Source organism: Erigeron canadensis, chromosome 2 (genome assembly GCF_010389155.1).
Source record: "Erigeron canadensis isolate Cc75 chromosome 2, C_canadensis_v1, whole genome shotgun sequence".
Lineage (NCBI taxonomy): Eukaryota > Viridiplantae > Streptophyta > Magnoliopsida > Asterales > Asteraceae > Erigeron > Erigeron canadensis.
Genome location: NC_057762.1, coordinates 45,697,490 through 45,710,438, shown reverse-complemented (window position 1 = coordinate 45,710,438; position 12,949 = coordinate 45,697,490). Strand labels below are relative to the sequence as shown.

The 12,949-nt window shown below is 33.0% G+C and overlaps 2 protein-coding genes across 3 annotated transcripts; one reads left to right on the top strand and one right to left on the bottom strand.

Annotated features, from left to right (window-relative positions):
• Positions 1-141: 141 nt before the first annotated feature.
• On the bottom strand, positions 142-2,325 carry LOC122590026. Of its 2 annotated transcripts, none has more exons than XM_043762362.1 (2): positions 2,024-2,325; positions 142-1,524 (listed from the first exon to the last, which is right to left on the bottom strand). In XM_043762362.1, exons 1-2 carry the CDS (start codon positions 2,128-2,130, stop codon positions 828-830), a joined length of 804 nt encoding a protein of 267 aa, XP_043618297.1. In that variant the 5' UTR covers positions 2,131-2,325; the 3' UTR covers positions 142-827. The 2 variants fall into 2 exon arrangements, with proteins under 2 accessions (XP_043618297.1, XP_043618298.1); XM_043762363.1 differs by having other exon boundaries at positions 2,028-2,325.
• A 9,189-nt stretch (positions 2,326-11,514) lies between these two features.
• LOC122589105 (acid phosphatase 1-like) lies at positions 11,515-12,949 on the top strand. The gene is made up of 3 exons (XM_043761349.1): positions 11,515-11,932; positions 12,103-12,312; positions 12,552-12,949. Exons 1-3 carry the CDS (start codon positions 11,544-11,546, stop codon positions 12,715-12,717), a joined length of 765 nt encoding a protein of 254 aa, XP_043617284.1. The 5' UTR covers positions 11,515-11,543; the 3' UTR covers positions 12,718-12,949.

Below are 12,949 nucleotides of genomic sequence, written 5' to 3'. Positions count from 1 at the left end.
CTGTTGAGGATGGTCCTAACATAATCAATGACTCAGAATCTCTCGAGTTATGATCAGAAAAAAGATATCCACGACCCACATTACAAAAAGTCATTGACCAGCTGTCAAGCAGAGAGATAGATATATTTATTGAAACAAATATTAAATAAGAGAGAACACTATCTTCCCATTTTGTATATAAAATATAAAATAAAAATATTGCCAATTGCCAACACAAGCAAAATTAGCTTAGTTTCCAATTATGAAAAATGCATAAACAATACAAAAGTGAAAGGTTAGAAATAAGCTAGAGGTTAAACATGTCCCATAGATTTTTACTGCATTATCTACGCACTAAGATAAAAGCATAATAATGATAATACGAATAAAAAGTAAGCTATGACCAACTTAATCAAGCCATGCATGAGCAGAAAGATGGCTAGCATTAGAAATATCCCTTACATTCTCTTGTACATTTTTGCCATTAAATGTGTGAAATGTGGATGTTTCTATTGAATAGAAATCTTGCCGTTCGCAGAAGAAACTTGTGGAAGGAAGATCTTATTCTCCATTTCTGGTATTTTGGCTTCAATGCATAGACAGATTGTATTACATATATAGATCGTGTGCTTTCCTATGCCATTTATTTTCTCCCATTCGTGCGTAGAATCATTTGGCTTGAATATCTCAATAGGATCTCCAATCCCGCCTATGATGAGTAGTAACACATCTTGATCACATTTTACCAAGAAATATTGCGCTCGAGATCTACAAGAACTTCTTGGGGCTTTGGCTTTAAAACGCATCCAAGCGTTATCTTCGCCCAACTTTTTGATAACAATAAGATCTCACCCGGTAGACAAGGCATAAAGATCTCGGCCAAATAAGGTTGACAAACAAAGAGGTGGTTTACGAATACCTAAAGAAAACGTACGCCAGGTTGGATTTCCAGCTACAAAATGGAAGTGAACTAGCCAATCTCGTACACCCCCAAATCCAATCACCATACAATCAGGGGAAGTAGGCGGAGCTGAGAAATATAAGCTGTCAAGAGAATGATGCAACTCTGGAAGCTTGTGGAGGTCATTAGTGAATGCGTTAAAAAACACCAGGTGTGTGCCTGTCATTTTAAAAACAACCCAACCAAACCTGGAACAATATATTTTCTCAACAAAAACTGATTTCTGCGAATTTTTCATATAGTAGTCGCCGCCCAACAGCGGATCCTTAAAAGTGATAACCCCTCGATGTCTTTGCAGAACCATCAGCCAGGGTGAAACTAATGAGTAATTCTTTAATGCTGTTTCATTTCTCCATTGTATCAGAGGTGCTGCAAGATGGCAACATCTGCATGTAGCACGAAAGTTCATGTATTCCACACCAACACAAAACTTTATAATCATCGCCAAAACATCAAGCGGCATATTAAGAAGGCCTGATTCATCAAATCCAACCTGGTCATTTGTAATTGTTTTTATCACTATCTCATCCTCTTCCTTTTTAGTATCAACAGCAGATTTGGCTTTTACATGGTCATCTAGTAACCTACACAAAATATGATTTTAATAGACATCTTGTCCTAAAATAAGACACATGATATATATATATATATATATATATATATATAGAGAGAGAGAGAGAGAGAGAGAGAGAGAGAGAGGGGTGAGATATTTTGAGACCACCTCTTATTTTAGGACCAACTAGGACCATTGATTTTTGTACACCATCATCATCTACTACGATATACAAGACTTTTTTGTAAAAACACTAAGACTTTCCGGCGACGGGCCCAACAGAAAATCATGTGTAAGTTATCTTACACATGTGTAGGTTACACATGTAACTTGTAACTTACACATGATTTTTCTGTGGGCCCATCGCTGGAAAGTCTTAGTGTTTTTACAAAAAAGTCTTGTATATCGTAGTAGATGATGATGGTGGTGTGTAAGTTACGAAAATCAATGGTCCTTTTTTGGACTTTTTTTAGTTGGTCTCAAATTATCTTTCCCCTATATATATATATATATATATATTGAACAGATACCTACATTCACATATTGACATGTGGCTTGTTGGCAGCAATGGAGAAGGTATAGGAGATGGGACGAGGGTTTGATAGTTGACGTGGTAGGAATGTATTAAATTGTCCATTCTATCACGAATGTGTATAAAACTCCCAAACTCTGAGGCAATTGCAGGGTTGTAAAATATCAAGTTGTCACGACCGAGATCCAGAAAAAAGATGGCGTCTTTAAGGTCATGGACTTCTGATGTGTCATATTTTATACCATTTCCCACGTGATTTTAGAACCAATTATTCGTCATTTTGATAGTTTTATATCCAACTTTCGATGCTTTGAAGGTGTGTTAAGTGTTTTCAGGTTGGAAATTGATTAGACGAATGAATTGGTCGATTTTGATGAGTTATGGAAGAAATGGGAGAAGGATTCGGGTGAAATCAAGCGAAAGACGAAGAAAACGAAATCTGGAAGTTGTAACTGCCGTTACTATAGTAACGGCCGTTATAGAGGTGATTTGTGGTTTCTCCTGTAACTGGCAGTTAGTAATGTAACGGCCGTTAGAATTTAACTGGCGAGTAACGGCCGTTACTGGGGTAACGCCCGTTAGTGATCTAGTACAATGGTAACGGCAGTTAGCCCTCTAACGGCCGTTACACGCGTATTTTGTATAAAGGTTCAGTTAGGGTTCTGCACTTGTGACGAATTTTTTTGGCATAATTTTTAGAGTTTTCTCATACCTTTCAACACTTTGGAGCAAACAAGTGGTTAGGGTTTTACATATTTTCAGCTTTGGATTGTAATCATCATTGCTACCGGATTATCTTCATTCATTTGGTATAATATGATTTCTTCTCTATTTGTTTGTTCTTGTGTTTTTAATATGAGTAGCTAAATCCTTAGCACCCACTTGGGTAGTAAGCATGTCATAGGGTCGAATTAATATTGCTTGTAAGTGTTGGACAAGGTTTATATGTTTAATCGAAGATCCACATTTATTTGGATTTAAATATTGTTTTCAACTTTTATATTAATTGATTGATAATTGTAATTAGAAGTTCGGGAGAAATCTATGTCATTGTCAATTGATTTATGAAATGGTTAATCGGTCTATAATTAACCTAAAATCGTTGGAGTTCAGGAGAAATCAACGATAAAGATTTTAAACAATTAAATTCATTTTGAATGTGTAAACGCTTATGATAGAGGGATCTGATTAGGCGAATAAGCAGTTCGGGAGAAAGCTTTCAAAAGATTAAATCATAAAATCAACTCAGGTATTTAATGCTTAACCGTTTAGAGTAGAATTTAAGTGCGGGAGCAATAATTATGTTTTAAGCAGATAAAGTGTCAAGTATAACGGGGGTTCATCTTGTCTACATTTTTAGTCGTTCAACAAATGTAAGTAATATTTAGACCCGATGATTGGCATGTGAGCTGTTCCAAGTAGGTGTTCCTTTTAAAACGGTGTTAAGATTCAACCAATCAAATATTCTTTTGCGATTAATCCTACGGGATTACTGACTTTCTTCACTAACTTTGCAACGTGACAATTCGGTCACAAAACCCCCCTTTTAATCTGAATCATTTTATTGTAACAATTGTTTATTAAGTCCTTGTGTTCGACCTCGGTTTACCAAGTCAACTATACTTCATACGAACGGGTTCACTGCCCGCAAGTGTGTAGTAGTCAGTAGCTAGGTATCTCGTGTTTATAAATTTAAGACTAGAAAATACACATCAACTTCTTCCCACAAAAGCCTTGCAATGTCCAAGTACTTAAAGTCTAGATCTTCCAGATCATCCGACGTCTTACCAGTCAAGTCCCAATCTTTTAGGCCTTCCAGTTCTTCCCAATTTATACTAGTCATGTCTACTTCAAACAAATACACACCACTAACTGCCTTCTTAGTTTTGTCATGAAAACCCAATACAATGTAGAACAATTCTGAGCCAGATCCTTTCAGCAAATGAATCCAGTTACGAGAGGAAGGAAGATGCGGATGTGGCCCAAATAGCAGTAGTTTTATAACAGTTTTTCTGTCCTTAATTTCAATGTCAACCTCTATAATAAATCCAGCAAGTACACCGTCGGTACTTAAGGCATATATTTTACCATTGCAACAAGTTAGGCTATGTAGTAATTTACCATCAAAGGTTAATTTCTTGAGTTGGATAGAGTATGACCTCTCAGACCATCTTGGCTTCTTTTTTTTAGGAAATAGAAGACAAAAAACCAAAGGTAGGCTTCTTAGTTATGGTAACAAGATAAATGAATTGGGATCATCAGGAGGGGCCGACAAACAAGATTCTCTGATAGATTGATAATCTCCGTCTTGCAAAATCAAATGTGGGAGATGTATGACGTTGGAATCCGATACGTTATAAAGAGACCACCTATTGTTGTATGGATGGTTAGAGACAATTAACCAGCCATGGAAACATCCTCTCATACGTCCACCAAGCAGATCAGGAATTCAACATTGATATTTAAACGACGGGTTTTGTAGGGTGGAGAAAATGTAGTCATCCATGTCGTCTTCCATGTTCTGAACAACAAAGCATGGATACTTTGCAGATAAACGAGGGAGTCGGTCATTAGAAACCTCCTGCTTTTTCTTCAGCTCCATCTAAGATGTTCATTTATTCATATAAATATATTTCAGTTTTAATTAACTAAGGCCAGCAGAAATAACTAGAAAGGGCTTTTTAATATTTTATCAAATATATATAGGGAAGGGATCTAAGTGAGAACCAACATAAATGGTGAGAACCGTGAAAACCATTAAAAAACCATCTCTAAGGGCTTAGCCCTTAGAGTTAAGGGTTACGTCCGTACCGAAGCCACCATCTCTTGGATCGCCGCCCATCAAATCCATACCATTCCCATAGGCGTCCGGTGACACCTCCTTTAGGGGATGAAGGCAAAGCCCGTACCGTATCCATACGTTTTCAACACGTAACCCATATGATTTGTAATATATTTAGGAAAAGGAAAACAATACATTGATACAAAAACTAGATTATATCAAACACTCGTTAGCTAAAAGACTTGATTTTGTGAAATTTTTTTTTTTTTAAATCACATACTTAGTTTCTCTTTTTTTCTAATCAGATATACTAATCTATCAACACAAAATCTGATTTTTATCATGTGTACAGTACATAAGAATACTCGTCTAACAATAAATGGAAGTATATCGAATAACAAAAACACATATAACTATTTTTATTGTAACTCGAGATGGAATTCATACCTCAAATTTTGCATCCGAAAACCAAATTCGATCATACACCACCGCCGCCGCTTTATTATTAATAAATACTTTAAGGGAAAAATACAACCTACAGTACTATTTCATACAATTTTAGTTTGGTTTTTATATGGATGGATATGAGGGTGTTGGCATCCATTGCAATAAAGGTACGGTAAAGGACTTTGCCGGTTTTTGGTGTGAAGTGGCAAAGTTTTGAGGTAAAGTTTACCCATGGTAAACATTGAGGCAAAAGCTGTGTTATTATTTTCTTGTGGGTAATTTTTTTTTGGTCTCGTAGTGGGTTTTGTTTATAGTATGGGTATGAGATAAATGAAGCTATTGGTGAATAACCATAATTAGATAAATAAAGATTCCTTATAAAGTTAATGTTTGAAAACTTAAACATAAAATGTATTTATAAATGGCAAGCTTAACTATAAGAATGTGATATTAATACCATAATATTTAATTAGTATGTCGTAATCATGCTTTATTAACATGTACAGTCTGCATTATAAGTTATACGTTGTGATAAATGAATCAAACACTGTGGTATTAAAATCATCACTTTTAACTATAACTTTGAGTGCTATAGATAGCAAAATACCTTTTAATTTTTAATATATAAAATATAATATGGTATGAGGTATATTATGAGAGATAAATTGCCAATGAAATAATCATATGTAATTTGAAAAAAGTAATGTGACATTAAAAATTGGTTGAAATTAAGATACGAAGATAAAATTAGAAGCTCTAATGTCAACCCCTTAAGATTAAGATATAGGGAATTAGGGATCTATGTATTTGATGGCAACACAACCTACTTCTACCACATACTTTGCATTTTAGCTAGGGTAAATTACAATTTTTTTTTCTTTTCTTTTAAGTTGGTAGCTATTGTGTTTTTAATCACTAAGTTCAAAATATATCAAAAATACATTAAACTATCTAATTATATATTTTTCATTTTTGGTCACCGCATTCAATTTCATTAGTTTTTTTTCATTAACTTGCTCACGTTTGTTAGTTTTTTTTTTTTTTTTTGTCCATACCATTGATACATGATTAAAAGTGATGATTTGTCCAATTTCATGGGGAAAAAAAAATAATTTACCCAATTTTTTCTATATAAATACTTTATACATCCCATTTTCAATTTCTTATTTTGACTTTTCTAATCTTTTACCTTTGTGTATTTGATTAAAGTTTGGATTTAATTGACTAGTGTCATTGTTTATTTTTTATTTTCTTAGCTTTTCTTATTAATATTCCAAAATGATTTTCAAATTTGGTTCATTCTTGATAATCTAAAGAAAAGTTTGAATATGTGTTGTTGGTGATAGTAATTTTAGGTCTTCATTAGATAAATAATTATTAGTTAGAAAGTTTTATGTATAAAGAAATACTTTTAGGAAGCTGGATATAAGATACGAAGGAATATGGGTGATCAATGGAGCAATTTACTTAAGTTTTATGTATAAGAAATACTTTCAGGGCCTATGTAGTAATGAGAATTAATTACTATGTAATAGTTGTGCATATAACTATGTAGTAATGAAAATTAGAAAACTTAAGTTTTATCAATTGGGTGATAGTTGTTTCAGCGAATACAAATTTTTCAAAGCTCAACTTATGTGAAAGATTAAATGAAATAACAATTCTATTGATTAGGAGTGATTTATTATTTTAAATTAATGTTTGAAATAAACTTTATTTAGAATATCAATAGTTTTATTATTCGAAAAAGGTCTCAATAGTAAGAACTTGATTTAGACCTCCGATTTGATTGAGTCGCCACTGTTTAATAGCTTTTTTGTAATTATTTGATATGAGTGACATACATATTATACAAACAACGAGATACATTCACGTTTCATATGTTAAGCAAAAATCATACTATTAATTAGTTTAGTCCATACACGTCAATAGGCGGTCTAAATCATGAGAACGAAACAGTCTTGCTAATCCCTTTAATCTTTAAATCTTTAATCATATCTTATCCGCAACTTCAAACATACATACTTACATAGAACTCATGGGTTATGGGTACACCACTAAAATTTAATATATCAAACCCTTCAATCACATTCAAGAATCCAATTCCAGAACCAAAATTATAAAAATCAAACATCTGATTCTAATAAAAGATTCATGCATAACATCCCCGCAAAGCTAGATAATTAAAAAAAGCAATAACTTTATTTCTTTTTCATATCTATTTTTTTCTTCAGAAAGTTTTTCACTTCTGAAACTTTGAAAGTAATCTCTCTTTCTCCCTCTCCCTCTCGAGTTTGATTTACTCCTTTTAGTTTGTACATTTGATTACTTCAATCGCATGTTTACGTCTTACAGATCTGTGTTCATATGTGTTTGTTCGGGTATATAAAAATGGGTTTGATTATTAAGTGTGTTTGATTTTTTCTTTTGTTTTTAATATGTTTGTCTGATATATATGGTTACACGATTACACGGGAAAAATGTAATAGGGAAAAATGATTATCCTATTTTTGTTATTATTATTATTTTTTTTACGCAATCTATCTTACTTTAACTTTTAAATTACTTGAACTAAAATAAATTATTCCAAAATCAAAAACTTTACTAATTATATATCATGATTCATGTCTTCCATACTCAAGTGTCAAAAAAGTGGGCTTTATTTTTTCTTTCAGATGGACATTGCTCATCTGGCTTGTTTTGTCTTGTATTCGACCCATCTTTTTGGAATGAATAGACTTTAATACACACGTGCTGAAAAAATGAGGTTGATTTTCCTTTTAAAAAGGACATTGTTTTGTCTTGTTTTCATCTTTTCGGGTTCTTTTAATTGGAATTAATTAATATAGTGCCACAAATTTTGATAAATATACGGTGTAATTCTTCCATTTAAATTTATCCATTGTTAACATAAAATTCAAGATTAATTACTTTATTAGTTTCCTTTGATTTAACGATAACATATTTACATATGTAATATGATTATGGGGGATTTTTATTTATGTTCATGAACTTACACATTCAAATTAAGATTCAAGATGATAGGTTATGTTGAACTTTTATGAAAGAATGAAAACTAATAAAATAAAATAAAAAACGGAATTAAGATAAAAACCTCACATATTTTGACGCTAACAAAATATAACTTAAAAAGATATATAATCTTCCACATTAGTTTTGATTTGATGTAATAGTTTTTTTTTGGGTTTAAAAACAACCTTGTTAATCACGGATGCTACCCAATACCCATAATAAACCTAGTAACTAAGTAAAAGAATGTGAGCTCCTTGATCCCGTCAATTAATTGGGCCCAGAATCGCATTATTACATGGATATGTGGACTTTTTAAAAAAAAAAATTTTAAAAGGCAAAGCTAATAAATGGCTAAGTTCTCGTTCTTTTTTTACTTAATGTACTTAATAATTAAGAATTTAATGCATTCAGTCAAATTTTATGTTCTTTTTTTGACTTAATGAAAAAAAATAACCGTACATTACCTATATTTTACTTAATACATTCAGACATTATTTATACATTCAACAACTTAATACATTCAGCACTTAATGACTGAAAAAAAGAACGGGCCCAGACCCTCAACTTTGATGCGTCCACGCCGAGTTCGAATCTTGGCAATGCCCTAAAAGATTTGTTCTCCCATGTGTAGATGGATATAGCATTGTTAAGACCCCCTCACTACATTTGCATGTGGCAAGATTTGATCTCATGACTCCCTAGGAAGAAACCACAATGGAAAACTCTCCAACCACTAGGCTATCACTCTAATAACCTATACTAAACTGAACATTATTGCTTCCTATTTAGTGTTTATTCAGGATACATTAGTGTTTTTTAAAAATTGCTGCTTTTATTTGAATCGGTGGGATGCCAAAATTTGATTTAATTTATTGGTTAAACTAGGTTGATTAGGCAACCTATTTATACATTTTTAAGTATAAGAAAATATCTTAAACTTGAAAAGTTTAAAAAATCAAACATAAATTAAAAGATATTAATAAATAAAAAAAGTTATTCTTCAAAATTGACCAAAAAAGTTTAATATGGATATTATAGTAACTTTTTACATGTTTAATTATTATATTAACATATAAACACACAACTCAAGGTATAACTATTTATTAAATAACTTAAAGTCAACCATCGTCAAAGCTGGTCGCCGCTCATCGTCACCCTTAGTTGAATGTACAAATTGAAGTTAATGAATTGATTTATACGATAACCAACCATCATATCGCGCATTACATGTGTAGTATTTCTAGTATTTCATAACAATTTTACAATAGTCGTTACAATCCGATAAATATATCCTTACAATCTATTAACGAATAGTACCTAATAATCATAATCTAATAAACAATAAGTCTTAAGCTTCGCAGATAACCCAAAATAACATTGAAGTACACAAATCATCATATTAAAAAAATAAAAAATAAAACTGGACGTTTTAACATTCAATCGGGTGAACAAAAAATTGGTCCTAGTAACACCGATCTACCGACTAGGTATTGATTAACTTTGTTAAAATTACCCTTTTAAACTGGTTTGAAAATCGTTAATGTTGCTTTATTCATCTTTGTTTTGCATTTTCTAAGAGCGTTAGTTGATGTCACAAAACAACTCAGGAAGTCATATTAGCGTCACATCTTTTTCATTTTTTTTTTCTCCAATTCATCAATTTTACTCCTCTTATTATTGGAGGATAACCCAAAACAACCAAAATTATTCTTTGAGTGTGTCTTATAGTGATAGGAAATGGAGAAAAAAGGAAAGTTGATTGGTAAAGAACATCGAAGATCCTTACAACTGATCGATAGGGTTGAGCTGGTTTCGGGTGTTCTATTGCTCTGATAGCTTGTAATGTTAAGAGTAATGGTTATTTAAGAACTGACAAACGAAAAAGAACGCGAGAACAATTCTGGACCACATATTTCCCCAATTTTTTTTCTCTCTTCAATTAAATAAGAAAATTCATTCAAAATGCTTTATCTCACAAACCGTAAATCGTTAGATGAAAAGAAATATGGGTAGTCTTAAAATTTCGTCTTCTTTCATTAGAGATGCAATTCGATATACTTTTGACGATGTTTTAATTTTTGTTTTTTTCCCTTGTACTTGTGTACCTACACATGTGTAAGATCTTTGTTTCCACATGTAAATTAGTAAATAACCATCTGTACACAACAATAAAGGTTAAAGGTGGAGCCCTTCAATCTATGGCAGAGCCATGGTGGCCAAAGGCGGAGCCTGTCAGTTCATGGTGGAACCATAGCGGCTAAGGGCAGAGTCCGTTAGGCACGTTACTCATCACCCATCACCCCTAGTGACCGATTACCCTCAATGACCTATCACACTATGACCTATCACCCTCAATGACCTATCACCCCCACCAGCTACCCTTTATGAATATCCTTAAGGACGAAGCCCGTTTCGAATCACAATTTTCGTTCAACATACAAATGTGTAGGTTATGTGTAAGTAAGAAAACAAAAATTAAAAAGTCGTTAAAAGTATCTAATTACATCTCTAATAAAAGTGAACAAAGTTTTAAGACTACCTATACTTTTTTTTCATCTAACGATTTACGGTTTGTGAGATAAAATATTTTTAATGACTTGGATAGATTTTCTTATTTTATAGAAGAAATAGAAAATACAACAAAATGAATGGTGCAGAGTTGTTTCTCGCGTTTTTTATGAGTTCTCAAAATAACTCACCCCGTATTCCCGTAATGGGAAAAGGATTCCCTCAATTTATAAATAACTTGATGGGTCAAGTTAGAGCAATCTTGACCCTTGATTTAAAATCAAAGGTTAATATTAAAAAATCATCTTTTAATCCCTTTTAATCTTAACCCTTGATTTAGGTCAAGATTTATATAATTTGACTAGTCAAGTTGGATAACATGAAGTCTTCCTCATAATGTTAATGTCTCTAATTTTCTCAAATAATAGCATGATACAACTGTCTCTTCAAAAATTATTTCATATAATAATGTTGCAGTTTACTTAATTAAAGTTAAAATGATTTATATTTTAGTCATAATCACATCGCCAAGAACGTACCATCGAGTAACGGAGTAACTTTATAAAAATTACAACTGTACCTGAGAGGCTCCAAAGTAGTCCAAGCATCGATCTACGTACGGTAAAAGTTGTAATATATCGAAAAAGAGTGCCCCTTTTTACAAAACACAACTTATATAAGCAAACAACATCGCATATGGTACCTACCAATCAAGGTAGTACAAGGATAATTAACTTCCCCAACCACCATGACTAGTACCATTATCATCTTATTATGTTTCCTTGTGGCAACCTCGGTTGCCTATTATCCGGAGGACCAAATCCACTTGCTCATGCCACATTCTGGCTCTGCGGGCCGCAAACACTCAAGCCTCGACTGCTTGAGTTGGCGGCTCGCAATCGAAACTAACAATATCCAAAATTGGATACAAGTTCCGTTGGCATGTGAGGCCTATGTTGGGCATTACATGCTTGGTGAACAATACCGTAAGGATTGTTACCTTGTCGCGTCTGAAGCGTATGAATATGCCAAAGGACTTAACATTTCCAAAGATGGCAAGGACGTTTGGGTTTTCGATATTGATGAGACCACACTCTCTAATATCCCTTATTACGCACGTGACACCGTTCGATTCGGGTACATATAAAATTAAACTATAGTATTATCTTTTATGATCCTTTATATATGCATAACAAAATCAATGAAAATATGAATACACATTAAATGTCCAAAATTAACAATTTATATAATTATTTTACACATCATATATATATGCTGAAGATGTTTAAATTTATATATATATACAGGGCAATCCCATATAATTCGACGGCATTTAACCTATGGGTGGATGAAGCAGTGGCACCACCGATACCCGCGTCTCTAAAGTTGTACAAGGGATTAGTGGAGCTAGGGTTCAAGATCGTTTTTATCACCGGAACACACGACACCCACACAAAACCTCGGGCTGAAAACCTAAAGAATGCTGGTTATACTACTTGGGAGAAGCTCATCCTGAAGTAGGTTACTATACCTTCTTATCCATCATCGAACATTTGGTTTACTTTTCATTTTTCTTTTTTGAAAGAATACTATGTCAGAAAACCTCACCATATAACGGTGAATATATATCAAATTAATTAAGCACTGCACTACTAGTTGGAGTGTTCTTCTTCAATTTATTCATTCTATTATAATTAAGTTCAACAGGCCGGAAATATAAATAATAATTGTTTTATACAAATGCACTATTAATTAGGGGAGTTGGAGATGGTCATGACTATAAAGCTAGCAAGAGAAAAGAGTTGGAGGAGGCTGGATACAGGATTCGAGGGAATATGGGTGATCAATGGAGCGATTTACTCGGGACCAATCCTGGAGATCGCGTCTTCAAACTTCCTGATCCCATGTACTACATCGCTTAATTAATTAGAGGCTTGGACTTCATTGCTCGGGGATCAAGTTGGCCCTTCAAGTTTCTTATCCATCATTTGTATATTGAATAAATAAGCTTGTTCGATCGATCAGACTCAAGCGAACTTTTCCAATAATACTTACTGGCTTATATTCCAATTCCATTGTGTTTGTACTGTAAAAGTTAGGATCCATACGTGTTTTCTATCAATAATTAATCAACATATGGTATCTCTTTTCGTA

Excerpts from the sequence above, each read along its gene's own strand:
- LOC122590026 (XM_043762362.1), bottom strand. The coding sequence starts at position 2,130 with ATGGACAATTTAATACATTCCTACCACGTCAACTATCAAACCCTCGTC. Across the intron at positions 1,525-2,023 it reads ATGTCAATATGTGAATGTAG|GTTACTAGATGACCATGTAA; the intron begins GTATCTGTTCAA and ends TATTTTGTGTAG.
- LOC122589105 (XM_043761349.1), top strand. The coding sequence starts at position 11,544 with ATGACTAGTACCATTATCATCTTATTATGTTTCCTTGTGGCAACCTCG. Across the intron at positions 11,933-12,102 it reads CGTGACACCGTTCGATTCGG|GGCAATCCCATATAATTCGA; the intron begins GTACATATAAAA and ends ATATATATACAG. Across the intron at positions 12,313-12,551 it reads TGGGAGAAGCTCATCCTGAA|GGGAGTTGGAGATGGTCATG; the intron begins GTAGGTTACTAT and ends ACTATTAATTAG.